Source organism: Dendrobates tinctorius, unplaced genomic scaffold (genome assembly GCF_039654945.1).
Source record: "Dendrobates tinctorius isolate UK_male_01 unplaced genomic scaffold, ASM3965494v1 ptg000011l, whole genome shotgun sequence".
Lineage (NCBI taxonomy): Eukaryota > Metazoa > Chordata > Amphibia > Anura > Dendrobatidae > Dendrobates > Dendrobates tinctorius.
This window is the reverse complement of record NW_027361679.1, coordinates 130332641-130360068: the sequence shown is the minus strand read 5'-3', so window position 1 is coordinate 130360068 and position 27428 is coordinate 130332641. Positions and strand designations below refer to the sequence as shown.

General features: G+C 44.7%; 1 protein-coding gene across 1 annotated transcript in view; it reads right to left on the bottom strand.

Annotated features, from left to right (window-relative positions):
* The window catches only part of CACNA1S (calcium voltage-gated channel subunit alpha1 S), a 387018-nt gene that overhangs the window by 141973 nt on the left and 217617 nt on the right, over positions 1 to 27428 (bottom strand). Inside the window, exons 22-23 of the mRNA XM_073547926.1 lie at positions 21758 to 21845; positions 21537 to 21644 (exon numbers count right to left, since the gene is read on the bottom strand). Coding sequence (XP_073404027.1) covers positions 21537 to 21644; positions 21758 to 21845 — 196 coding nt within the window. The remainder of the gene's footprint in view (positions 1 to 21536; positions 21645 to 21757; positions 21846 to 27428) is intronic.

The following is a 27428-nucleotide window of genomic DNA, read 5'->3' as shown; positions in this document are numbered from 1 at the left end:
GAGAGGCAGAGCGGCCGGGGAATGATGGCAGATGGAGCGTCAGCTGACGCTCTCTCCTCCATTATTGCTTTGAACTATACCAGCAGTCGCCGGTATAGTACAATGTGGTGGCGGGGGGAGTCGGCGCTGGGGGCAGGCTGGCCCCCCTGCCTCACAGGGGCCCCATAGCGGCTGCATGATGTGCCGCTAGCTGTGCGCCCCTGGGGGAGCAGGGGCCCTAGGCAGCTGCCTGGTCTGCCTGCCCCTAACGCCGGCCCTGCACGTGTTGTCTGTAGAGTGCCGGAGCGAGTGGGAGCAGCAGGTCTCCCACGACTACCTCGCTTTGACACTTTACACATGAACATATTATGTTACTATCATTCACAAATTAACCTATGTTTCTACTTAATAAAGAAATGGTAGCTTGTAAATTGAGTGATCAGATGCTCCCTTTGTCTGTATATAGTGAATCAAGTGTATTGGGCCAATTACTGTTCCTAGGGATTGGAGGCAGACTTCTGCGCAGGGGTCCAAAGGGGGATTTGGGTCGCCCTCCCTGGGCTGTGGGGTACTTGGTACCGGGCCGGTGTCAGGGGGATGTGTCACAGCAGCGGAGACCCGGTCTGTGGCCCTGGGCGCCCAATATCAATGCCGGTGATGTAGTTAATGGTAGAATAGTTTGTGACGCCACCTGTGGTGCTCGGCAAGTGTGATGTTAGGCCGATGCTGCGGGCAGATCCTCTGGGACTAATGGTATGCGCAGCTTAGATGGTAAAGCTCCCCACAGGCGGAGCTGTAGTCCCAAGGCAGTGTAGATGAAGTAATGGCGGGGAGGCGCAGTTGGTGTAGGTGCAGGTACCAAGGTGTAGCGGTGTTGGAATAGCTGGAGGACACCAGAGTATGCGGTTCCAAAGCTTTACTCACTGTTTGCAGTTCACACAACTGCCTGCCTCCGCACTGTGTTCTTCAGGTCAGGGCCCCAGCCAACCTCCAGGCAGGATAGGATTCTCCTCTCCACACTCCGCCAATATGTACCTTACTGAACGACTCCTCCAATGCGTCTTTAGGTGCGAAGCACTCCAGTACTTAGTTACCCTGGAATGCCTCTCTCTAGTTGTTCCTAGTCTCTACTTGTATGACAGACAGCTGTAGCCTGCTTCGGGGACTCCTCTCTGCGTCCCAGCTCACTATCCAGTTGCTGTTGTGTCCCAAGTCTACGATGGGAGTAAGGCGTTAATGGCTCACTACTCCTCCGGTGACTGTTGCCGGACATAAAGATCCAATCAACCTCGGGGACCGGGCCCCGGCCTTTGCGCTCTGGACTGGAAGGGTTCTCTCTCTTTCTCAACCTGCTTCCCACCATCCTTCTATTCTCCTTCATTCCAATCTGTTCTATCTCTCTTATGGAATCTGTAGTCTCCAGTCTATGTCTCTTTCTCCTTCTCTTCCTTCCCGTACCAGCTGGCCCAGTTCACTGGGGCAGCTGCAGCACTCCTTCCCCCATCCCTTCTTCCAGGGATCCCCACTCCTCACCGAGTGGCTGTCCTCTCCTACTCCGTCTGCCTTCTTCTGCGGACTGACCTGAAATCCTACACCTTCCCTCTCTTTTATATCTAACCCCACCCGCCTCCCCAGCACCTCTCGTGTTACGAAGCCAGGGACCACTAAAGGCACCCTATGACCTTTCCAGCATAAAGCATGGATGGGTCCCTGCTGAACTATCCTGTGTGTGGGGTGCAGGTGTTGGAATGTGGAAGAGAGTTCCCACCCTACGTGGATGGTGGGATGCCACACCTTAGGAGAAGGTGCAGTACCTCTGCGGCGACTGAAGCCTCAGGGACACCACAGATTCACCTGTTCCCCTGTGGGCCAGTGTGAGCATGGACACAGGGTTGTCTGTTTAGGATGCCAGTAGTAGAATTGCATATATAATAAAAAAACAAATACACATTCAACAAGTATGTTAACCTTTAACTGAGACCTGTCACATGGTTCATGTTGCCCAGAGAATACATTTCTTTACACTGCAATTTTGCTTATCAAGCACAGATTTTGATGGAATGTTGCCTGCTGCATAAAGGAACCCTAATAATCTTATTAAAATTCATTGCATGTCTTCTCTTGCCTCTGTGCTCACGAACTCCCAGTTAGTGAATAACATACTTCCTTATATTCACAGCTTCTTCCTTTCACATACTCTTAACCTACTAGCTCTCACTGAAACCTGGGTTCAACAAAGAGACATCACCTTTGTTGCTGCTATCACATGATGGGCTACACTTTTCACGTACTCCCAGATCAAAGAACAGACAAGGTGGAGGCGTTGAACGATGCAAGATTCGCATGCACTCAGCCGAAGCATTGAGGTTCTGGTGAAACAGGGTGTGCACCCCAGAAGCATAGGTTGAGTAACTCATCGCACACTCTTTGAGTTTAAGAGAGCAAAATACTTTATTTGGTGTTTAAGGCAAACATGCAGAAAACTGTCAGTGGTGCTGGCAAGTGAGCAATAAACTTAAAGGGAATCTGACACCCCATTTTTGCCCTATCAGCTGCCGACACCGCAATCAGGGGCTTATCTACAGCATTCTGTAATGCTGTAGATAAGTCCCCGATGTAACCTGAAAGATAAGAAAAACAAGTTAGATTATACTCACCCGGGGGTCCGGTCCGATCGGTGTCGCGGTCCGGTCCGGCGCCTCCCATCTTTTAGCGATGCATCCTCATTCTTACTTCTGATGCGGCTCCTGTGCAGGCTTACTTTATGTGCCCTGTTGAGGGCAGAGTAAAGTACTGTAGTGCGCAGGCGCCGGAACTTTCTGACCTTTCCCGGCGCCTATGCACTGCAGTACTTTACTCTGCCCTCAACAGGGCAGATAAAGTGCGCCTGTGCCGGAGCCGCGGCAGAAGTAAGAAGGAGGGCGGCATCACTAGAAGATGGGAGGCACCGGACGGGACCGCGACACCCACCGCACCAGACCACGCCCCCCCGGTAAGTATAATCTAACTCGTTTTTCTTATCTTTCCGGTTACATCGGGGGCTTATCGACAGCATTAAAAAATGCTGTCGATAAGCCCCAGATGGCGGTGCCGGCAGCTGATAGGGCTAAAAATATGTGACAGATTCCCTTTAAGAAGTTTTGACCCTTTCTGTGTTTTTGTCACAATAATGGCTGGAAAATAGGGAAAGAAATGGCACGAGTGCCAGAGATGTAGATATATAAAGAGTACGAAATTACAATATATACATATTTACAATATATACAAAATTAATAATCCCACAGATTTTATGTATATAATCTGAGAGAACTCATTCTCAATAGAAAATACGGTATAAACATCTCATATTGATATAGTGGATCAAGTTGTGTTCTAAAAGAATGACCACTGTGGCTAAGAAGTAACAAATGTATCATGTATGTGTACTTGCACATGAGTTTTTCCTTGCTAGGACGATACTTAGGACCAGGGGGCACTCATCATGGATGGAAGAAAGGCGATTCCAACAGCAAAATAGGAAAGGGTTCTTTACAGTTAGAGCAGTCAGAATGTGGAATGCCCTACCTCAAGAGGTAGTAATGGCAGACACTATGACAGCTTTTAAGAAAGTGCTCGATGATTTCCTCACTAGACATAACATTGATTATAGATAATTTAGTGACAAAATGTATAATTGGCGGAGAAAGGTTGAACTTGATGGACCTAGGTCTTTTTTCAACCGTAACTATGTATCATCTTTAGTATACGTAGATCTAATAAAAGCAACCAGGAAAGAGACAGACTATGTCAGTGATGGCGAACCTTTTAGAGACTGAGTGCCCAAACTGCAATCCAAAACCCACTTATTTATCACAAAGTACCAACATGGCAATTTAACCTGAGGTTTTAGTTTAGAAAAAACAAGTCATACCATAGCGCGCTGTAGAGTCTATAATGGCAAAGCACTTGTAAACAATGCACTTCAATCCTACGATACTAGCCACCGATTACAGTGGAGATATGTTCTTGAGAATGGAGAGGATTTTTAATCAAAAGTAAAATTTCAAAGTTGTTTTTACAACCTCTTTCCAATTGTAACCCATAATCATGATCAGAATAACCATTTAAGCGAGGAATGTCAGTTTCAAATACACAGAGGGCCAAAATTAAAAGCTTGGACAAAGTCGCGGGCCAACCTTAATATTTGTTAAAAAAAAGGTCTACAATTGAAGTTTTTCCTTAACAAATAAAACTATTAACTTTTGGAATTATATTGGAATAATATATGTTATGTAAGAGCAGTAAACAGAATATGGTGTAATTTAATTATATAATAACAAATGATAAAAAACATTGAATAAAACATAAAGTATGATGCAAACAAAAATGCCCCTAAACACAGTATGATACCCCCACAGTGAATTCCTCCACACGCACAGTATGATGACACTACTCTACACCACTACCTCAATCCTCCCAACAAAGAATGGTGACCCTATCACCATAAGACCATACGATTCTCCAACTGTAATCACCACACAGTCCTCCATACAGTATAATGGACACAAAAAGTCCTCCATACAGTGTAATGGACCCCACATAGTCCTCCATGCAGTGTAATGGGCCCCACATAGTCCTCTATGCAGCATAATGGACCCCACAAAGTCCTCCATGCAGTGTAATGGGCCCCACGTGGTCCTCCATGCATTGTAAAGGACCCCACATAGTCATCCATGCAGTGTAATGGGCCCCACATAGTCTTCCATTCAGCGTAATGGGCCCCACATAGTCCTCCATGCAGTATAATGGGCCCCACATAGTCCTCCATCCAGTGTAATGGGCTCCATATAGTCCTGCATGCAGTATAATGGGCCCCACATAGTCCTCCATGCAGTGTAATGGGCTCCACATAGTCCTCCATGCAGCGTAATGGGCCCCACATAGTCCTCCATGCAGCGTAATGGGCCCCACATAGTCCTCCATGCAGCGTAATTGTGTACTTACCTCGCTATATTCGCATGTCCCGCACTGCATTTTTGGCACCTCCTTTGCAGCCACTAAACATGCTGGGCTTCTTAACCAATCACAGTAATGCCACAGACATCTTTGTTGTGGCATTACTGTGATTGGCTGGCCGCATAGCGTCATAAGGGTCTATTTAAGCCCTGACGCCATTTTGCGCACATTGCATCTACAAGCTTAGGGAGAGATCGCTCAGCTGCTAGGGAGAGTCTTTAGGCCTCTTGATAACACAAAAGCCCTTTTCAGGGCTACTGCAGTGTATACTAGGTCAGTGTAGAGTAGGGAGAGATAGATACTTGAGCAGGGACAGTTTAAAGGAGCCGATCACTAGCTCCATAATACCACCAAAAAATAGCACTTTTCAGAGCAGAAGACACACAACAAAGTCAGAGTACAGGGAGGGAGAGATTGTGTATTAGGTAGGGAGAGGTTAAAGTGTTCTTACAGTGTCCATATTAAAACAGCTCTTGATAGAGGCAAAGCAGTATATTTCCAGCACACATTTTGTGCTGCCTTTTTTTTAAAGCACTGGTCTGTTTTCCCTGCTGTTTTTGGGTTAGTGCCTTACGCAAAGCAGTCATCCAAACATTTCCTACTGCATGCTACCAAGCATGCACCAGGTCATTTTCCCCGCTGTTTTTCTGGTTACAGCCTGCCTTTTGCTGTCCACATTAGTCCACTGAAAAAGGTGTTTAGTGCTCTACGCAAAGCAGTAGTCCAAACATTTCCTACTGCTGCTACCAAGCACACACCATGCCATTTTCCCCTCTGTTTTTGTGGTCACAGCCTGCCTTCTGCTGTTCACTTTAGTCCACTGAAAAAGGCGTTTAGTGCCCTACACAAAGCAGTAGTCCAAACATTTCCTACTGCTTGCAAATAAGCACGCACCAGACCATTTTCCCCGCTGTTTTTGTGGTCACAGCCTGTCTACTGCTGTCCACATTAGTCCACTGAAAAATGCGGTTAGTGACCTAAACAAAGCAGTAGTTCAAACATTATCAGACCTGTGGCAAGCTTTAAAATAACAGATCGATCAGTGGCTCTCCCCGCTGCACCTCCAACCTGGTCTTAAAGCGCTGCAAAAGTGCCTGAATTTGCCAAGTCACCAACTCATTTGTGACCTGCACATGAGGTGGAACTCAACCTATCATATGCTGGCGAGGATTAGTGAGCAGCAGAGGGCAGTAGCTGAATACCAGCTTCAACATGCCTGTCAGACTGAGAGTCAGTCACCACACATAACAACTGTCGAATGGGTGTGGATCGCTTACATTTGTGAGGTTCTTGAGAACTTTGAGTACTGCACCAACCTTGTAAGCGGTGATCAGGCTATTATCAGCGTAATCTTCCCGCTGCTGTGTCTCTTCAAACAATCACTGCATAATCTGAAAGAGGAAGCTTTGAGTGCCCAGCATGTTCGTATGGAGCCAGATATCACAATAGGTGATACTACCCAGCCCAGCCAATATTCTTAGGCAACATTAGGTGATGAGGAGGATGAGGAGGGAGAGGCCTTGTTTTTCTGTGCTACCAAGGGGACTCCTAATCCAACAGAGGGGACACCCAACCCAAGTTTCATGTCTGTGCAGCCTGGATGGGCTGGAGAGGAGGAGGTGGAGGAGGAGAAGGCAAGTCAGCATTAGGAGAGGATGGGTACTGTTCCTACTGTTGGGAACACAGAACATTTGCCTTTTTGCAGCTTGGTTCACATGGCACAGTTTATGTACAAGTGTCTGTGGCAAGACCCTCGTGTGATACACATTTTATCCAACAGCCAATACTGGTTGGCCACCTTTCTTGATCCATGGTACAAGGAGAAATTTTATTCTCTACTTTTGGAGTCACCAAAGAGTTTTACAATGGAATCGTTCAAGAGGGCCATTGTTGATCAGTTGCTGAAAACATCACCCTCAGACAATGCTGGTGGCAGAGGTAGCGGCTGTTTTCAACACCAAGGCATAATGGGGAGAGATACAAACACCAGGTCCAACAGAGGTGGTGGGAAAATGTGCACAAATTGGGCAATTTTCAATAAACCAGCACAACAGCAAGGGCTGTCTGTGCCTGTAGCAATGCCAAGGAGGGAGAAGTTGCAGAACATGGTCATGGGGTATTTAAGTGACCATACATGCGTCCTCTCTGACGCTTCAGTTCCCTTTAATTATTGGGTGTCCAAGCTGAACACTTGGTCTGACCTATCCTTATACGCCTTGGAGGTGCTGGCCTGCCTGGCTGCTAGTGTGATGTCAGGCCGTGTTTTCAGTTCCTCTAGGTCAATCATCACTGATAGGCGCACATGCCTCTCCACGGAAAATGCAGACAGACTTACTCTGATTAAATTCAACAAGAACTAGATATCTCCACAGTTTGCAATCCCTCCAGATGACGGCAAGTCAGCCTAAATTCACCAAAAATGCTGATTCATGCTACTGCTGTCAACGTCAACCCCTTCCCATAAAAACCCGTTTCCTTCCTTCGTCAACCATGACTCAGACCATAGGGCTAATTTTTACAAACCCTACGCACATTGCGCATTGGACAAACCAGGACAATATTCCTACTCCAGCCTAACTATGATTTGTGATTGGAGGCCCTAGGGATGGTGGCTTCCTGCGTCAACCATGACTCAGTCCATAGAGCTAATTTTGACAAACCCTATGCACATTGTGCAGTGGAAGAATCAGGACAGTATTCTTAGTCCAGCCTAAGTACTATTTGTGATTGGAGGCCCTTGGGATGGTGGCTTGCTGCGACAATATGACTAAGCCCATATGGCTAATTTTGACAAACCTTATGCACATTGTGCAGTGGACAAACTAGGACCGTATTCCTACTCCAGCCTAACTACTATTTGTGATTGGAGGCCCTTGGGATGGTGGCTTGCTGCATCAACATGACTCAGCCCATAGGGCTAATTTTGACAAACCCTATGCACACTGTGCAGTGGACAAATCTTGAATTTAGAGTGGTCCTTCCAAACTAATATTTGTTATTGGAGGCCCTTGTGACAGGTTGTCCCACATTGTGACTGAGATAGGGGATACATCATATTCAATAGAAATCTAGGTTTGGTAGTTGTTCTTGTGTATCTGTAAAAGTGGCATAATATTGCAACAAACTTATTTCCAGAAACCATATGTGAGTCAGAAATGCATGCAGGCATATTCTCCAGCCTCTTCCCACTCTACATAGTAACATAGTTATTAAGGTTGAAGGAAGACTTTAAGTCCATCTAGTTCAACCCATATCCTATCCTAACTTGCCCTAACATGTTGATCCAGAGGAAGGCAAAAAAAACCCATGTGGCAAACAGTAAGCTTCACATTGGGGAAAAAAATTCCTTCCCGACTCCACATACGGCAATCAGACTAGCTCCCTGGATCAACGCAATATTAAGGAAACTAGTGTATATACCCTGTAATATTATAATTTTCAAGAAAGGCATCCAGGCCCTTCTTAAATTTTAGTAGGGAATCACTCATTACAACATCATATGGCAGAGAGTTCCATAGTCTCACTGCTCTTACAGTAAAGAATCCACGTCTGTGAGTATGCTTAAACCTTCTTTCCTCCAGACATAGGCTAGGTTCACCTCTGGCCTCTATCTGCTGCCTGAGGCGAACAGCAAAATGACGCCCCCCCCCCGCCCCCACACACAAAGTAAATTTTCATATCTATGCTGTAAAACTGAGTACAATAGTGGACATTTTGATTTAGATAAATAGAAAAAAAAGGTGTCCAAACACAAGGATGTCAGCGCCATCACACGCACATACAAGAACAACACGTAAGTATCCAGAACAAGGGTCAATAGTGGCAATGGTAGGCCTGGCACAGGGCCGGACTGGGACAAAAATGCAGCCCTGCCACACAAATCCCACAAACTATAGCACTCATCACCCCGATCAGTGAATTTTTGCTATACTTTGTCGTCCCATCATCACTCTCTTAAAAGAGTTATTTGAAGAGCCACATGTGAATGGCACCACAGTGCGTATGACTGACCACAGCTCCATTTACATGGTGCTCTTCAAAGCTACGTTTCCCAGGATCATGGGGGTCCCAGCGGTCTGATCCAAAACAAACAGAAAGTCATCCCCTATCCCCACATAATGCTCCATACAGTATTATGGGCCCCATATATTACTGCATACAGTATATTGGGCCCCAAATATTATTTCATACAGTATAATGGAGCCCATATATTACTTCATACAGTATAATGGGCCCAATATACTTCTTCATACAGTATAATGGGCCCCATATATGACTTCATACAGTATAATGGGCACAATATATTACTTCATCCAGTATAATGGGCCCCATATATTACTTCATACAGCATAATAGGCACCATATATTACTTCATACAGTATAATGGGCCCCATATATTACTACATACAGCATAATGGGCCCCATATATGACTTCATACAGCATAATGGGCCCCATATGTTATTTCATACTGTATAATGGGCCCCTAATATTATTTCATACAGCATAATGGGCCCCATATATTACTTAATACAGTATAATGGGCACCATATATTACTTCATACAGCATAATGGGCCCCATATATTACTTCGTACAGCATAATAGGCACGAAATATTACTGCATACAGAATAATGGGCACCATATATTACTTCATACAGTATAATGGGCACCATATATTACTTCATACAGCATAATGGGCACCATATATTACTTCATACAGTGTAATGGGCCCCATATAATTCTTCTACCCAAACCCCGCTGTTCTGGTCTCCTCAGTGTATTCTGATCCTCTGCAGTGCTTGGCACAGGGACATCATTAACTTTACCTATATAATTGTCCACTTGGACTGATAGTAATAGTGATTTGTTTGTACCCTGTTGTCTGGTGCTGGCCCACTTTATGGGGGTGCTCAGGGCACATGATTATACACCAGTAAAAAGTATGAGAGGCTCAATGTGACCAGTGCCACCTAGTTTCCTACCCCTCTTATTCAACTGGTACTGTGGGCACACTGACTGGTACTGAGGAAAAGAAAGAAAGAACAGAGAGAAAAAGAAAGAAAGAACAGAGAGAGAAAGAAAGAGGGGAAAGAAAGAAGAGAGAGAGAAAGAAAGAGGGGAAAGAAAGAAATAACAGAGAAAGAAAGGAGAAGGAAAGAAACAGAGAGAGAAAGAAAGATTCTATAAAGATACTACAGCAGCCCGTGTTATGAAGGAGTCACCGGAGGAGGAAAAAACAAAAATACAAGCTAAGTCCAGAAAACCGGAGAGGTTGGTAGCTAGCGGATTGCAGACCCCTGATCCTATTCACAACAACTAACAGTAGCCGTGGGGTGTTCCTACGGTGGTCCTAGACACCTCGTTCACAGCCGGAGAACTAAATAAACCTAAAGAAAGAAAGGGGAAATCTAAACTGCCCCAGAGCAGACCCCAAAGCAATAGACAGCCCCCAACATGTATTGACGGTGAAAAAAGATTAAAACACAAACACAGACAGAAAGACAGGCTGAGCAAACGATGGGGCCCTCACTAACTAGATAGGACAGGAAAGAAAAGCAACTGTCTGCAATCACGCAAAAACCCTGCCAAAAATAATGTCCAACACGTCTGATAGAAAAAGCCCTGAAGTCACTAGACTTCAAAATCACTATATCAGCACTCAGGTATATTCTGAAAACAGAGCAAAGAGATCAACTGATCAGAGACAAAAATGGAGTTCAGCCAGTCCCAACCAGGGCTGGCTGAACACAAAAACTAAGTAAACCAGACAAAATCTCATGGAACAATAGCAGAGCAAAAACTTAGCTTTAGTAGACAGGACTAAACTGGAGGCCAGAGCTCAGAGCAGAGAGGATCACCAGCAACCCAGCAGGGCGTCGGCGGCCTTATATCCACTCAGAGATTCCGGATGTCCAATCACACTCCACCTGTTCAGATGATAGGTTTTTCCCATCCAAATCAATTTCACTACCTCCTTTCACCAGCAGAGGGAGTTCATCGGACATCAAAGGTGAAGGAGAAAATGAGCTCATAACAAGCCCGGCTCCCACTGTAGTGCCCACCTGAGCCTCCCGATGCAGGACATATCATGATCCGCTCACATGGCCGGCATCCCAAGTCCATGGCGATCCTGCTGTTCGTGCTGTTGGGGGAGGACACGGTGATGGATCTGAAGCATTCCCTGAAGTGCCTCCATGGTTCCGTCACAATCTCCTCCCGAAATTACCTCATTTCCAGTCAGCTTCTAGCACGTCACTTCCGGTGGAACGTCACGTGAGAAGTGCTCCTCGGGGCTCCGCCGTGTACTCCTGTGTCCACGGGAAAAGTAAGCTCCCAGCTGGGGCAGTGGGGCAGAATCTCTCTCAAAATTGGGACTGTCCCACTGGGAGGTATGAATGCACCATACACCTTGTACAAGTATGGCTCCGCATACATCATACACACACGGTTCCGCTTTTTATGCCTCATACACACACGGCTCCGTTCTGTACACACACACGGCTCTGTTCCGTACACATCTCTGCTCCGTACACATGCGGCTCTGCTCCTTACACCTCGCACACACGTGGCTCCGCTCCGTACACCTCACAAACACACACAGCTCCACACACCCCACTCACTCGCAGCTTTGCTCCGTACACCTCGTACACACACGCGGCTCCGCTCCGTGTACACACACAGCTCCACTCCATACACATCTCTACAATGTACACGGGCAGCTCTGCTCCATGCACCTCCCACACGCGTGGCTCCACTCCGCACACCTTGTACACACACACGGCTCCGCTCCGTACACCTCGTACACATGCGGCTCTGCTCCTTACACCTCATACACATGCGGCTCCGCTCCTTACACCTCGTACACACGCGGCTCCGCTCCTTACACCTCGTACACACGCGGCTCCGCTCCTTACGCCTCTTACGTATGTGGCTCCGCTCCTTACACCTCTTACACACGCGGCTCCGATCCGTACACCTCGTACACACGCGGCTCTGCTCCGTACCCCTCACACACTCGAGGCTCTGCTCCGTACACACACACGGCTCCACTCCGTACACCTCGTACATGTGCGGCTCTGCTCCGTACACCTCGTACATGTGCAGCTCTGCTCCGTGCACCTCGGTCCTCGTACACACACGGCTCTGCTAATTACACCTCGCACACACAGCTCCGCTTCGTACACCTCACACACTCGCGGCTCTGCTCCTTACACCTTGCACACACGCGGCTCTGCTCCTTATACCTCGTACACACGCGGCTCTGCTCCTTACACTTCGTACACACACAGCTCCGCTTCATACACCTCACACACTCGCGGCTCTGCTCCGTATACCTTATACACACACATGGCTCCGCTCCGTGTACCTCGTACACACACACGGCTCCACTCCGTGTACACACACAGCTCCACTCCGTACACATCTCTACAACGTACACGTGCAGCTCTGCTCCGTGCACCTCCCACACGCGTGGCTCCGCTCCGTACACCTTGTACACACACACGGCTCCGCTCCGTACACCTCGCACACACACAGCTCTGCTCCTTACACCTCGTACACATGCGGCTCCGCTCCTTACACCTCGTACACACGTGGCTCCGCTCCGTACACCTCACACACTCTAGACTCTGCTCCGTACACACACACGGCTCCACTCCGTACACCTCGTACATGTGCGGCTCTGCTCCATGCACCTCGGTCCTCTTACACACACGGCTCTGCTCCTTACACCTCGTACACTCGCGGCTCTGCTCCTTACACCTCGCACACACACGGCTCTGCTCCTTACACCTCGCACACACGCAGCTCTGCTCCTTACACCTCGCACACACGCGGCTCTGCTCCTTATACCTCGTACACACGCGGCTCTGCTCCTTACACCTCGTACACACACAGCTCCGCTTCGTACACCTCACACACTCGCGGCTCTGCTCCGTATACCTTATACACACACATGGCTCCGCTCCGTATACCTCGTACACACATACGGCTCCACTCCGTGTACACACACAGCTCCACTCTGTACACATCTCTACAACGTACACGTGCAGCTCTGCTCCATGCACCTCCCACACGCGTGGCTCCGCTCCGTACACCTTGTACACACACACACACGGCTCCGCTCCGTACACCTCGCACACACGCAGCTCTGCTCCTTACAACTCGTACACATGCGGCTCCGCTCCTTACACCTCGTACACATGCGGCTCTGCTCCGTACACCTCACACACTCGAGACTCTGCTCCGTACACACACACGGCTCCACTCCGTACACCTCGTACACGTGCGGCTCTGCTCCATGCACCTCGGTCCTCTTACACACACGGCTCTGCTCCTTACACCTCGTACACACGCGGCTCTGCTCCTTACAACTCATACACACGCGGCTCTGCTCCTTACACCTCGTACACACGCAGCTTTGCTGCTTACACCTCGCACACACGCAGCTTTGCTGCTTACACCTCGCACACACGCGGCTCTGCTCCTTATACCTCGTACACACACGGCTCTGCTCCTTACAACTCGTACACACACAGCTCCGCTCCGTACCTCACACACTCGCGGCTCTGCTCCGTACACCTCTTACACACACACGGCTCCACTCCCTGTACATACACAGCTCCACTCCGTACACATCTCTGCTCCGTACACCTCGCACATTTGCAGCTCTGCTCCGTACACCTCACACACTCGCGGCTCTGCTACATACACCCTGTAAACCCCCCTGACCCCACAAATAAACTTCCCTCATCCAGGACGATGACAGCCAGCACAGACAGCAGAGTGCTGCATAAAACAAGGGCTGATGTGCATAGGACCTGTGGTTAGGTCATAGGAGGGGAGGAGCCAGGGTCACATGATATCCGGATTGAAGACGCTAAAGATGAGGAGAGGAGCAACTACAGGACCTGTGATGAGGTCACAGGAGGGGAGGAGTCAGGGGTCACATGATCAGGGGGCCCTGACTCCTTCCCTCCTGTGATCTCATCAATTACAGCCTTTTGCATGACTGCAGCACCAGCGTGCAGAGGCTAAATTGTAGGTGCTGCGGGTAGAGGAGTGCATAATGCCACCCCCTGCTGCCTGCCACTTCAGCACCTGGCTCAACTTGCCTCATTATAGCTGCGGCCCTGATAGAGGCTGCCCCCTTGTCCCCGTCACAGGTCTAAGAGTAAAAAGATCATTAGAAAGGTCTTTGTATTGTCCCCGTATATATTTATACATTGTAATAAGATCACCCCTAAGCCTCCGATTTTCCAAACTAAATAGCCCCAAGTGTAATAATCTGTCTTCGTATTGCAGACCCCCCAGTTCCCTAATAACCTTGCTTGCTCTTCTCTGCACCTGCTCCAGTTCAGCTATGTCTGTCTTATACACCGGAGACCAGAACTGTACACAGTATTCTAAGTGTGGTCGCACTAGTGACTTATATAGAGGTAAAATTATGTTCTCCTCATGAGCATCTATGCCTCTTTTAATGCATCCCATTATTTTATTTGCCTTTGCAGCAGCTGCCTGACACTGGCCCCTAAATGTGAGTTTGTCGTCCACCCATACACCCAGGTCTTTTTCAGTGACAGTTTTGCCCAGTGTTTTACAATTAAGCACATAATTATACATCTTGTTCATTCTACCCAAGTGCATGACCCTATATTTATCCCCATTAAAGCTCATTTGCCATTTATCAGCCCAAGCTTCTAGTTTACATAAATCCTCCTGTAATATAAAATTGTCCTCCTCTGTATCGAGTACCCTGCAGGGTTTCGTGTCATCTGCAAATATTGAAATTCTACTCTCTATGCCACCTACAAGGTCATTAATAAATATGTTAAAAAGAATCGGGCCCAATACTGACCCCTGTGGTACTCCACTGCTAACCGTGACCCAGTCCGAGTGTGCTCCATTAATAACCACCCTTTGTTTCCTAACCCTGAGCCAGCTCTTAACCCACTTACACATATTTTCCCCTATCCCCATTGTTCTCATTTTATGTATCAACCTTTTGTGTGGCACCGTATCAAAAGCTTTTGAAAAGTCCATGTACACCACGTCCACTGCATTCCCTTGGTCCAGTCTGGAACTTACCTCTTCATAAAAGCTTATCAGATTAGTCTGACAGGAACAGTCCCTTGTAAACCCATGTTGATATTGGGTCATGAGATTATTCTTCTCCAGATACTCCAGTATAGCATCTTTTAGAAAACCCTCCAGGATTTTACCCACAGTTGAGGTTAAACTTACTGGCCTATAATTTCCAAGTTCAGTTTTTGTCCCCTTTTTGAATATTGGCACATTTACTATACGCCAGTCCTGTGGTACAGACCCTGTTATTATAGAATCTTTGAAGATTAAAAGTAATGGTCTATTTATGACTGTGCTCAATTCCTGCAGTACTCGGGGGTGTATCCCATGCGGGCCCAGGAATTTGTCAATTTTATTGATTTTCAGACACCACCGTACTACCTGCTGTGTTAAGCAGGTGACATTTAATGGAGAATTTTTATCCCTGATCATGTTATCAGGCATGGGATTTTCTTGTGTAAATACTGTTGAAAAAAAGTCATTTAGCATATTGGCTTTTTCCTCATCCTCATCCAGACTATTTTTAAGGGGACCAACACTATCATTTTTTAGCTTCTTACTATTTATGTAAAGAATATTTTGGGATTATTTTTACTTTCTCTGGCAATGAGTCTCTCTGTCTCAATCTTTGCCATTTTGATTTGCTTTTTACAGAATTTATTTAATTTTCTGTATTTATTTAATGCCTCACTACTACCTACTTGCTTTAATTCTCTAAATGCTTTATTTTTGTCACTTATTGCACCCCTTACAGCTCTATTTAACCATAGTGGTCTCCTCCTATTTCTAGCATGTTTATTCCCATACAGTATATGTTGGACACAGGTCCTATTCAGGATGCTAATAAATGTCTCCCATTTTCTTTGTGTATTTTTATGTCTCAGGATATCGTCCCAGTTAATTGCACCAAGATCATCTCTCATCCGTTGGAAATTTGCTTTCCTGAAGTTTAGTGTCCTTGTAACCCCTCTATTACACATCTTATTAAAGGATACATGAAAACTTATTATTTTGTGATCACTATTACCCAAGTGACCCCCAACCCTTATATTTGATATGCGGTGTGGCCTGTTGGTTAATATTAGGTCTAGCAGTGCCCCCCCTCTTGTTGGGTCCTGAACCAGTTGTGAAAGGTAATTGTCTCTCATAGTTGTCAAAAACCTATTACCTTTGCTGGAACTGCAGGTTTCTGTTCCCCAATGTATTTCAGGGTAGTTGAAGTCCCCCATAATAATGACTTCTCCTTGAGTCGCCGCTTCATCTATTTGCTTTATGAGGATATTCTCTGTGGCTTCCATTATTTTTGGAGACATAACAAACCCCTATCAGTAATTTATTATTTTTCCCCCCTCCCCTTATTTCTACCCACAGGGACTCTACGTTTTAATTAGATTCATATATATTATCACGCAGGATGGGTTTTAAGGATGATTTTACATATAAACACACGCCTCCCCCTCGCTTATTTGTACGGTCATTTCTGAACAGACTATAGCTCTGTAAATTATCCGCCCAGTCATGGCTCTCATCCAGCCATGTCTCAGATATCCCCACCATGTCATAATTATGTTCCAACAACATTAACTCCATTTCCTCCATTTTGTTGGCGAGGCGTCTGGCATTAGTATACATGCACTTTATGTATATCTCTGTACCTCTATTCTTTCTTAAATTATTAACTGTTCTAACCCCACCCCCCATGCCACGCACACCCCCAATTTCATTATTTGTGCCCAGGTCTCTATCTGCACTGTCTTCCCCTCCTATAAAAGGAATACCCTCCCCCCGTCCCTAGTTTAAACACTCCTCCAACCTTCTAGCCATTTTCTCCCCCAGCACAGCTGTACCCTCCCCATTGAGGTGCAACCCGTCCCTAGCGTAGAACCTGTAGCCAACTGAGAAGTCGGCCCAGTTCTCCAGGAACCCAAACCCCTCCTTCCTACACCAATTTCTGAGCCACTTATTAACCTCCCTAATCTCCCGTTGCCTCTCTGGCGTGGCACGTGGTACAGGAAGTATTTCCGAAAATACCACCTTGGAGGTCCTTGCTTTAAGCTTGCAGCCTAATTCCCTGAAATCATTTTAAGGACCTTCCTCCTACCTCTAACTTGGTCATTTGTGCCAATGTGCACCATGACTGCTGGCTCCTCACCAGCCCCTCCCAGTAATCTGTCAACCCGATCAGCGATGTGTCGAACTCGAGCGCCAGGTAGGCAGCACACCGTTCGACGATCCCTGTCTTTGTGACAGATTGCCCTATCTGTTCCCCTAATAATTGAGTCTCCCACTACCAGAACCTGCCTGCCCTGCTTTCCTATTTCCTACCTTACTGGAGCAGACACTCCTCCGGCTTTCAGAGGACATGCCTTGCTGCAGCAGTGCTACTCCTGCACTAACACTCCCCTCATCTGCCAACTTAGCAAACTTATTGGGGTGTGCCAGATCAGGACTAGCCTCCCTGGTGCTCTTCCCTCTACCCCGCCTTCTAACTGTCACCCAGCTAGCTGCTTCATTGTCCTGCAGCTCCAACCTAGCATCACCCCCTCATCTATCCCATTGTGCATCTGCTCAGTGAGCAGACGACTCCTTTCCATATTGTCTATAGTTCTCAGTGTTGCCAGCTGCACATTTAGATCCAGTATCTGGGCTTCCAAATGCACAATGTGCTCACATCTCGCACAGCAGTATGCACCCTCGACCGGCTGTTCAAGGATTTCATACATGCGGCAAGACGTGCACTGGATGGCATTGGCAATAGTGGAGCACATCCTAATGGGGATTTCACCAGACAGAAAACATAAGCAAAAATAAAATAAAAAGTATTAATAAAATATAACAGTAATTCAGTAATACCTCCCTTGGAAACTCCTTGAATCCAAAGTCACTGAATCACAAGTCACACACTTACCACAGTTCGCACTTCCGCTCAGGTCACACTCAACTCGTTCACACTCGCTCAGGCAGAAGATTTAAAAGAGTTTTTCTTCCCTTTTACCAGCGCACCACCATGCTGCTCAATGCACTTCCAAAAGGAGTTGAGCCCCAACCAGCTGCCTCTTATAAGCCCTTAATTATGAACTCCCACCCTTAATTAACCCCTTGTGAATATAGTTACACCTCAAGATTTAAATGCAATATAGTTAACCCTTAAAAACACAGATAGTAAAATAAGAGATTAACCCTGTAGAGAGAAAAAATAGGTTAAACAAGCCCCCAAGCCCCCCAAAAATTGAACAGGTAGAAAGCACTCAGCAACCCACAATTCAGCAACTCACACAGGTATTTGTTAAGAGTTTTCCAAATACCTGTTCACTGAATCACAAGTCACACACTTACCACAATTCGCACTTACGCTCAGGTCACATTCAGCTCGTTCACACTCGCTCAGGCAGAAGACTTAAATTAGTTTTTTTTTCCCTTTTACCAGCACACCATCCTGCTGCTCAATGCACTTCCAAAAGTGTTTCATCACTTTAAATATAGATATGTCATGTTTGTTCACGTTTTGTAGAATTGTGTTTTTTTTTATATGCATACTGTACTTACATACATGAAGTGACCGCCTATAAATGAAGTGGTAAAACGTCATTCCAAAGTATAGCCCCATACAAGCGTTGTGGAGACACAAAACATCAGTCCTCCTCTGTCCTACCTCTGCCAGTAATATGATGGATTAAACGACTTAAGAAAAAGGTTTTCTTCTTGTTGCTTCACATTGGTTCATGAATTTTCATTGGCAAATGTCTCCAAGGAGATGAAAAAAAATGTTTTGAATCCTCGTGGAAGCCAGAGCCAGCACAGGAGGAATTGCCGCCAACCTTAGCTGGAGCAACATTGGACTCGGATGGTCCTTGTTGTGCCAGTTATACCCCAAGCCTCGAATCCGGGACTCCTTGTTGTTGGCTACAGACGTCCCACTCCTTCTAAATATAAATATTTTTTGAGGCTCTTCTCTACATGTTCCAGGATGTTTTGGAGTGTCTCCTTATAACTTTTGGGAGTCCTTCCACATAGTGCATACGCTTTAGCAGTCTAGTAGTTCCACTCCTTCCAAATGGGGAAAAATGTTTTCTATGTGTTTTCTATGGTGCCTACTTTCAATTTTTGATAGGCTTTCACTTAGTGCATAGGCTTCACCAGTCTAGGAGTCCCACTCCTTACATACAGTGGGGCAAAAAAGTATTTAGTCAGTCAGCAATAGTGCAAGTTCCACCACTTAAAAAGATGAGAGGCGTCTGTAATTTACATCATAGGTAGACCTCAACTATGGGAGACAAACTGAGAAAAAAAAATCCAGAAAATCACATTGTCTGTTTTTTTTTCCTTTTATTTGCATATTATGGTGGAAAATAAGTATTTGGTCAGAAACAAGCAATCAAGATTTCTGGCTCTCACAGACCTGTAACTTCTTCTTTAAGAGTCTCCTCTTTCCTCCACTCATTACCTGTAGTAATGGCACCTGTTTAAACTTGTTATCAGTATAAAAAGACACCTGTGCACACCCTCAAACAGTCTGACTCCAAACTCCACTATGGTGAAGACCAAAGAGCTGTCAAAGGACACCAGAAACAAAATTGTAGCCCTGCACCAGGCTGGGAAGACTGAATCTGCAATAGCCAACCAGCTTGGAGTGAAGAAATCAACTGTGGGAGCAATAATTAGAAAATGGAAGACATACAAGACCACTGATAATCTCCCTTGATCTGGTGCTCCACGCAAAATCCCACCCCGTGGGGTCAGAATGATCACAAGAACGGTGAGCAAAAATCCCAGAACCACGCGGGGGGACCTAGTGAATGAACTGCAGAGAGCTGGGACCAATGTAACAAGGCCTACCATAAGTAACACACTACGCCACCATGGACTCAGATCCTGCAGTGCCAGACGTGTCCCACTGCTTAAGCCTGTACATGTCCGGGCCCGTCTGAAGTTTGCTAGAGAGCATTTGGATGATCCAGAGGAGTTTTGGGAGAATGTCCTATGGTCTGCTGAAACCAAACTGGAACTGTTTGGTAGAAACACAACTTGTCGTGTTTGGAGGAAAAAGAATACTGAGTTGCATCCATCAAACACCATACCTACTGTAAAGCATGGTGGTGGAAACATCATGCTTTGGGGCTGTTTCTCTGCAAAGGGGCCAGGACGACTGATCCGGGTACATGAAAGAATGAATGGGGCCATGTATCGTGAGATTTTGAGTGCAAACCTCCTTCCATCAGCAAGGGCATTGATGATGAAACGTGGCTGGGTCTTTCAACATGACAATGATCCAAAGCACACCGCCAGGGCAACGAAGGAGTGGCTTCGTAAGAAGCATTTCAAGGTCCTCGAGTGGCCTAGCCAGTCTCCAGATCTCAACCCTATAGAAAACCTTTGGAGGGAGTTGAAAGTCCGTGTTGCCAAGCGAAAAGCCAAAAACATCACTGCTCTAGAGGAGATCTGCATGGAGGAATGGGCCAACATACCAACAACAGTGTGTGGCAACCTTGTGAAGACTTACAGAAAACGTTTGACCTCTGTCATTGCCAACAAAGGATATATCACAAAGTATTGAGATGAAATTTTGTTTCTGACCAAATACTTATTTTCCACCATAATATGCAAATAAAAGGAAAAAAAAACAGACAATGTGATTTTCTGGATTTTTTTTTCTCAGTTTGTCTCCCATAGTTGAGGTCTACCTATGATGTAAATTACAGACGCCTCTCATCTTTTTAAGTGGTGGAACTTGCACTATTGCTGACTGACTAAATACTTTTTTGCCCCACTGTATGTGAAAAAAATTCAGAAATCTCATGCACACGATTCCTTTTTTATCCCTTACTGAAATGGAAAACTGCTGAATTTATGATAGCAGGAGCCTGTCAATTCTTTCAGCATTTTTGCAGCATTTCTTCACCAATGAAGACAATTAGAAAGTGCAAAAACTCAATGTGTGAACATAGCCTAAGGCTGTTTTTCTCTCTTTTTTAAATTTTGCCTTATATACAAGTAATTGTACAGGAAAGAATGTTTCCTAACATTCTTTCCTGTAAAATCAGTTTTATCTTCGGTTTGGTATATTTTATCGCCAGTCCGTAAAACTGGTATAATACTCTGACAACATTGTTCCCAGCAGCAACCTCGGAGTCAGAGATGCATCCACGCATTTTCCCAATGCTGTTTCTATTCCATTTGAGCACTTTCTCCATCCATTTCAGAGATTTTATTGCCCCTGAAACAACCTGGGAGTATCTGCTGGAAAAATGCTTGACTTTCATATTGCCTTCCATTATACTCGTTACCCGATTTGAGTACCCTACCATTTTAGTGCTCGCTTATAACTACTAGTGATACTAGGACCTTGGTCCTCACCCATTTAGAGCACGTTTTATGGACTTCAAATGACAAGTAAAAACCTAAATGAAAATAAACGTTATCAATTTATCATGGAAACTATAAGTAATTAAAAACGGAACATGTATTTTTAAATTGCATACCTTGAACAATTGTACACCAATGCAGGAAAACATGAACTGTAGAAGCGTTGTTACCAGGACAATATTACCAATGGTTTTAATTGCTACAAATAAACACTGGACTACATGCTGTTGAAGGTAAAAAAAATAGAAAAGAGAGATGTAAGTGTGAATGCAACTACAAAAAAACAAATATGTGATGGCAACTTAAACATGAAAAATGACTACTGTATTTTTCCTACCTTTAAACCTTTCGCACGATTTATGGCTCGAAGAGGACGTAAAACTCTAAGTACCCTAAGAATCTTTACTACAGAGATAGCACTGGACCTTGGAGTAAAAAAAAGGCAAGTTAACAGAAATATTAAACATTCAAAATATGCTCTTAAATATGTTGACAGCAAATCTTGTAAAAATGTAGGATTATAAGCTGTATATTTAAATGACTGATATAATCACTTTGATAACATTCATTTTAAATACAGAATTTCATAAAACAAAAAAATAAATAAGTGTATATGTATTAGAGTTGCTTTGAATAGATTTGCATGTACCATTCCATTGGCGACGATTAAGGCCCTGCATGGGAGTGGGTGTACCACCTGCTACCTGCCGAAATCCTCAGCTCTTCTTTTGATTAGCCAGCCTGACGCCACGTCATTGCAGCATGACGCACGAGCCGTTGCTGATGCCAGAGTATATGCAGAAAATTCTCCACAGTAACCCAGGTCAGTTCTTTAACACGACAATGCCAGACAACAAGTTTTACCTGTGGTACTGTGAGCAGCCTGCATGACGTAAACATGCTACCATGGCCTGCAGCATCTCTGGACTTATCTCCCATCAAGCACATCTGTTACGTCATTGGTTGGCAATTGAAAAGGGAGCTGCCATCAGAGGATCTTAATGATTTGCGTGCTGTAGTGCATTCAGTGTGGCAGAAAATTCCTCAGACAACCATTAATAACCTCACTGATAGCATGCCAAGGCATGCAAGTTCATGAATTACTGAACATGGTGCTCATATTCGATCCTGAATAAATTGGTTTTTGGTATTTGATCCTGTATTTGTAATTCAATTACTTTTCTTTCTTGGTATTGCAATTTCAATGTTGAGGAGTGTATATACAGTTGAAACTAGAAGTTTACATACACTATATAAAAAGACACATCTGCATGTTTTTCTCAATATCTGACATGAAATCAGAATAAACCTTTCTCATTTTAGGTCAGTTAGGATTACCATATTTATTAATATTTGCCAAATGCCAGAATAATGAAAATGTTTTAATTTTTATTACTTACTGGAAAGTCAAAAGTTTACATACATTTCATTAGTATTTGGTACCACTGCCTTTAAACTGAATGACTTGGGTCAAACGTGTAATGTCACGTGTGACTGGATACACCGCCTCCAGCAGGGCGAATTTCTATAACACCCGTGAACCTGGATACACCGCCTCCAGCAGGGCGAATTTAAACAGAGTTAAGGGAAACACCTGGGAAACCATTACAATGGAGGGCCCTGCAATAGGGAACGGGGACGTGGAGACCTCCTGCACTCCCCTGAGTCAGTGTCCCTACACTCCTGAAGATCCCTAGGCAGGTTCCGCACCTGGCGACGAGCTGGATACCTCAAATCCCTAGCTCGCCCTGCACCTATCCCTTTCTAGTGAACTGGACGGTGCAGAAACTAATCCCACCACTGCACTAATACACACACAAGGAAAGTAACAAACAGGGAAAAACACCACTTAGCTTAGCTCTGTTACTATTGCTCCCAGCAACAGAGTACGACACCAAAGTTCTGCTTCACCCCTGAAGCTCGACACCTGAATTCAGCTTCCACCTGAAGCTATTACACCAGAGCTCCTCTGAGCTGCCAGGAACTCCTCTCTGTAGTTCCTTCCTTCACCAGACTTGGTTGGAAAAAAGCAATTTCACCAACAGTGAGTGAGACCACTTGCATCTCCTTTATAGATAGCAGCCAGGGAATCACACCTGCTTCATTATCACGTGCAATAACACTAGCGGCCACCGGGGGCAACTAAACTAAAGTAACCAGAGTGCAATGACCCTAACGGCCACCGGGAGCAAAACTAGAACTAAAGCAACCACAGCGTAATGACCCTAATGGTCACCGGGGGCAAAACTAACTTTAAGCAAACAGCTTAAAGGAAAAAAAAGGTTACTTGTGCAAAATCTGTCATAATCCACCCTGGATCATGACAAAACATTTGGGATATCCTTCCACAAGCTTCTCACAATAGTTGGTTGGAATTTGGGCCCATTCCTCCTGACAAAACTAGTGTAACTGATCCAGGTTTGTAGGTCGCCTTGCTCGCACCTGCCTTTTCAGGTTTACCCATAAATTTTAAATCGGACTAAGATCAGGGATTTGTGATGGCCACTTCAAAACAATGACTTTGTTATCCTGAAGCCATTTTGTTACCATTTTGGCAGTATGCTTTGGGTCATTGTCCAATTGGAAAACCCATTTCCGCCCGAGCTTTAACTTCCTGGCTGATGTATTGAGATGTTGCTTTAGTATTTCAACATAATCTTCTTTTCTCATTATGTCATCTCTTTTGTGAAGTGTATCAGTCCCTCCTGCAGCAAAACAACCCCACAACATGATGCTGTCACCCTCGTGTTTCACAGTTGGGATGGTCATTATGCCCAAAAAGTTACATTTTACTTTCATTAGATCACAGAACATGTCTCCAAAAATTAAGGTCTTTGTTCCTGTGTGCATTTGCAAACATTAATCTTGCTTTTTTGTGTTTCTTTTGGAGTAATGGCTTCTTTCTGGCCTTTCAGACCAAGTAGATACAGTACTCGTTTCACTGTGGTATGTCCAGCTTCCGCCATCATCTTCACAAGGTCTTTTGCTTTTGTCCTTGGGTTGATATGCACATGTCGGACCAAAGCACGTTCATCTCTGTGAAACATAACCCGTCTCCTTCCTGAGTGGTATAATGGCTGGACATTCCAATCTTCTTTGTACTTGCATATAATTGTTTGTACAGATGAACGAGGCACCTTCAGGTATCTTGAAATTGTACACAAGGATGAGCAGTGTGTTTCAGATGTGCATTAAAATAGATGTTGCCAAAAAACCCCAGAAGCTTTCAAACACATGACATCATCATATGGGCAGTCCAGAATTGTTTAAAGGTATAGTAATCTTAGCGTATGTAAACTTTAGACTTTGCAGTAAGTAATAAAACTGCCTTAAAACATTCTTACTTTCTCATTATTGTGGCATTTGACAAATATTAATAATTATGATAATCCTATTTGACCTAAAATGGAAAGGTTTATTCTGATTTCACATCAATATTGAGAAAAACATGCATGTGTCTTTTTATATAGTGTACGGGTGCTTCTCACAAAATTAGAATATCATCAAAAAGTTAATTTATTTCAGTTTTTCAATACAAAAAGTGAAACTTTTATATTATATAACGGCAATACAAATAGAGTGATCTATGCCAAGTATTTCTGTTAATGTTGATGATTATGGCTTACAGCTAATGAAAACCAAAAGTAGTTATCTCAATAAATTAGAATAATTAACAAAAAAGCATCTGCAAAGGCTTCCTAAGCGTTTAAAAAGATCCCTTAGTCAGTTTCAGTAGGTTCCACAATCATGGGGAAGACTGTTGACTTAACATGTCCAGAAGGCAGTCATTGACACACTCCACAAGGAGGGTAAGCAGCAAAAGGTCATTGCTAAAGAAGCTGACTGTTCATAGAGTGCTGTATCCAAGCATATTAATGGAAAGGTGAGTGGAAGGAAAGTGTGCTAGAAAAAGGTGGACAAGCAACCGGGATAACTGCAGCCTTAAAGCAATTGTTAAGGAAAGACCATTCAAATATTTTGGGAAATTCGCAAAGAAGTAGATTGCTGCTGGAGTCATTGCTTCAAGAGCCACCACACACAGACATATGCAAGACATGGACGACAAGTGTTGCATTCCTTGTGTCAAGCCACTCATGACCAATAGACAATGGCAGAGGTATCTTACCTCGGCCAGGGAGAAAAAGAACTGGACTGTTGCTTAGTGGCCAATGTTGTTGTTTTCAGATGAAAGTAGATTTTGCATTTAATTTGGAAATAAAGGTCTCAGAGTGTGGAGGAAGAGTGGAGAGGCACACAATCCAAGATGCTTGAGGTCTAGTGTGATGTTTTGCAAGTGGTGATGGTTTGGGGAGGCATATCATCTGCTGGTATAGGTCCACTGTGCTTTTTCAAGACCAAAGTCAGCGCAGCCGTCTACCAGGAAATTTTAGGTAATTTCATGCTTCCCTCTGCCGACAACTTTTTAGAGATGGAAATTTCATTCTCCAGCAGGACTTGGCACCTGTCCACACTGCCAAAATTACCAATACATGGTTTAAAAATAACAATATCACTGTGCTTGACTGACCAGCAAACCCGCCTGACCTTAACCCCATAGAGAATCTATGGAGATGAGGAGAGGAAGATGAGAGACACCAGACCCAACAATACAGACAAGCTGAAGGCTGCTATCAAAGCAACCTGGGCTTCTATAACACCTCAGCAGTGCCACAGGCTGATCGCCTCCATGCCACCCCACATTGATGCAGTAATTGATGCAAAAGGAGCCCTGACCAAATATTGAGAGCATTTACTGAACATACATTTCAGTAGGCCAACATTTCAAATTTTAAAATAATTTTTCAAGTTGGTGTTATAAAGTATTCTAATTTGCTGAGATAATGACTTTTGGGTTTTCATTTGCTGTAAGCCATAATCATCAACATTAACAGAAATAAACATGTGAAATGGATCACTCTGTTTGTAATGACTTTATATAATATATGACTTTCACTTTTTATACTGAAGAACTGAAATAAATTAACTTTTTGATGATATTCTAATTTTGTGAGAAGCACCTGTATGTAAACTTCTAGTTTCAACTGTAACTTAGTGCCTTAGGCCTGTTTCACATTTCCGTTTGTTGCCATCAGTCAAAATCCGCCGTTTTGCAAAAAAAACGGATCCGCCATTTTTTTCCCATTGACTTGCATTAGTGGCAGATTTTGACGGATGGTCATCCGTTGGATCTGTTTTTTGACGGATCCGCCAAAATTTTGGCGTCTGCTGACTTGAGTGGACGGACAATGAAACGTTTTTTGTCTGCTTCAAAATAGCGGATCCGCCGCTATCCGCCATTCGTTATAATAGCCGCCTATGGGCGGCGGATCCGTTGCCAAACGTTAATTGACGGAATCCGGGAACGGATCCGCTTTTTTACACTGAGCATGCCCGGAATATATATATATCTCGAGTCATTTCACTTTACATTTCATCACCTTGGCACCAACAATGGATCTGTCAAAAAACGGATCCTATGAAATCCGTTTGTAGCCAAACGGAAACGGATCCGTTTTTTCACACTCTGGCGGATTTTGACGACAAAAACTGAAGTGTGAAACAGGCTTTAACGGAAAGCTGTCATAAAAAAAAATAGCTATTGTTTAAATCATGTTTTTATGTTAAATGCACTTTTATTTTTACAAATGTTTTATATCACTATCAACAGTAAAAAGACAAATAAAACAATCTTCTCTTCGCACTTGCAAATTGTCCTATTGTTAATCTCCTACTTCTTGTTTGTTACATGGACGTTAGCATCAATAATCTGATTCAGATCCTATATAATTGCACTGAAGTACAGAATTTAAAGGAAATTTGTCATGTCCCCAGACACTATTGACCTGCAGATATAGTGTTCGTTTGCAGCCCAATAGCATTCTAAAGCTTTTTGGCCACAGCACCGAAACCACTGCTGCCAGGAGGAACTGAACTTAATTCATCCTGGCAGCCTATTCTAGCTCTTAGTCATAGAGGTGTGCTTATACAGCTTCAGTGATCTAAGGGTA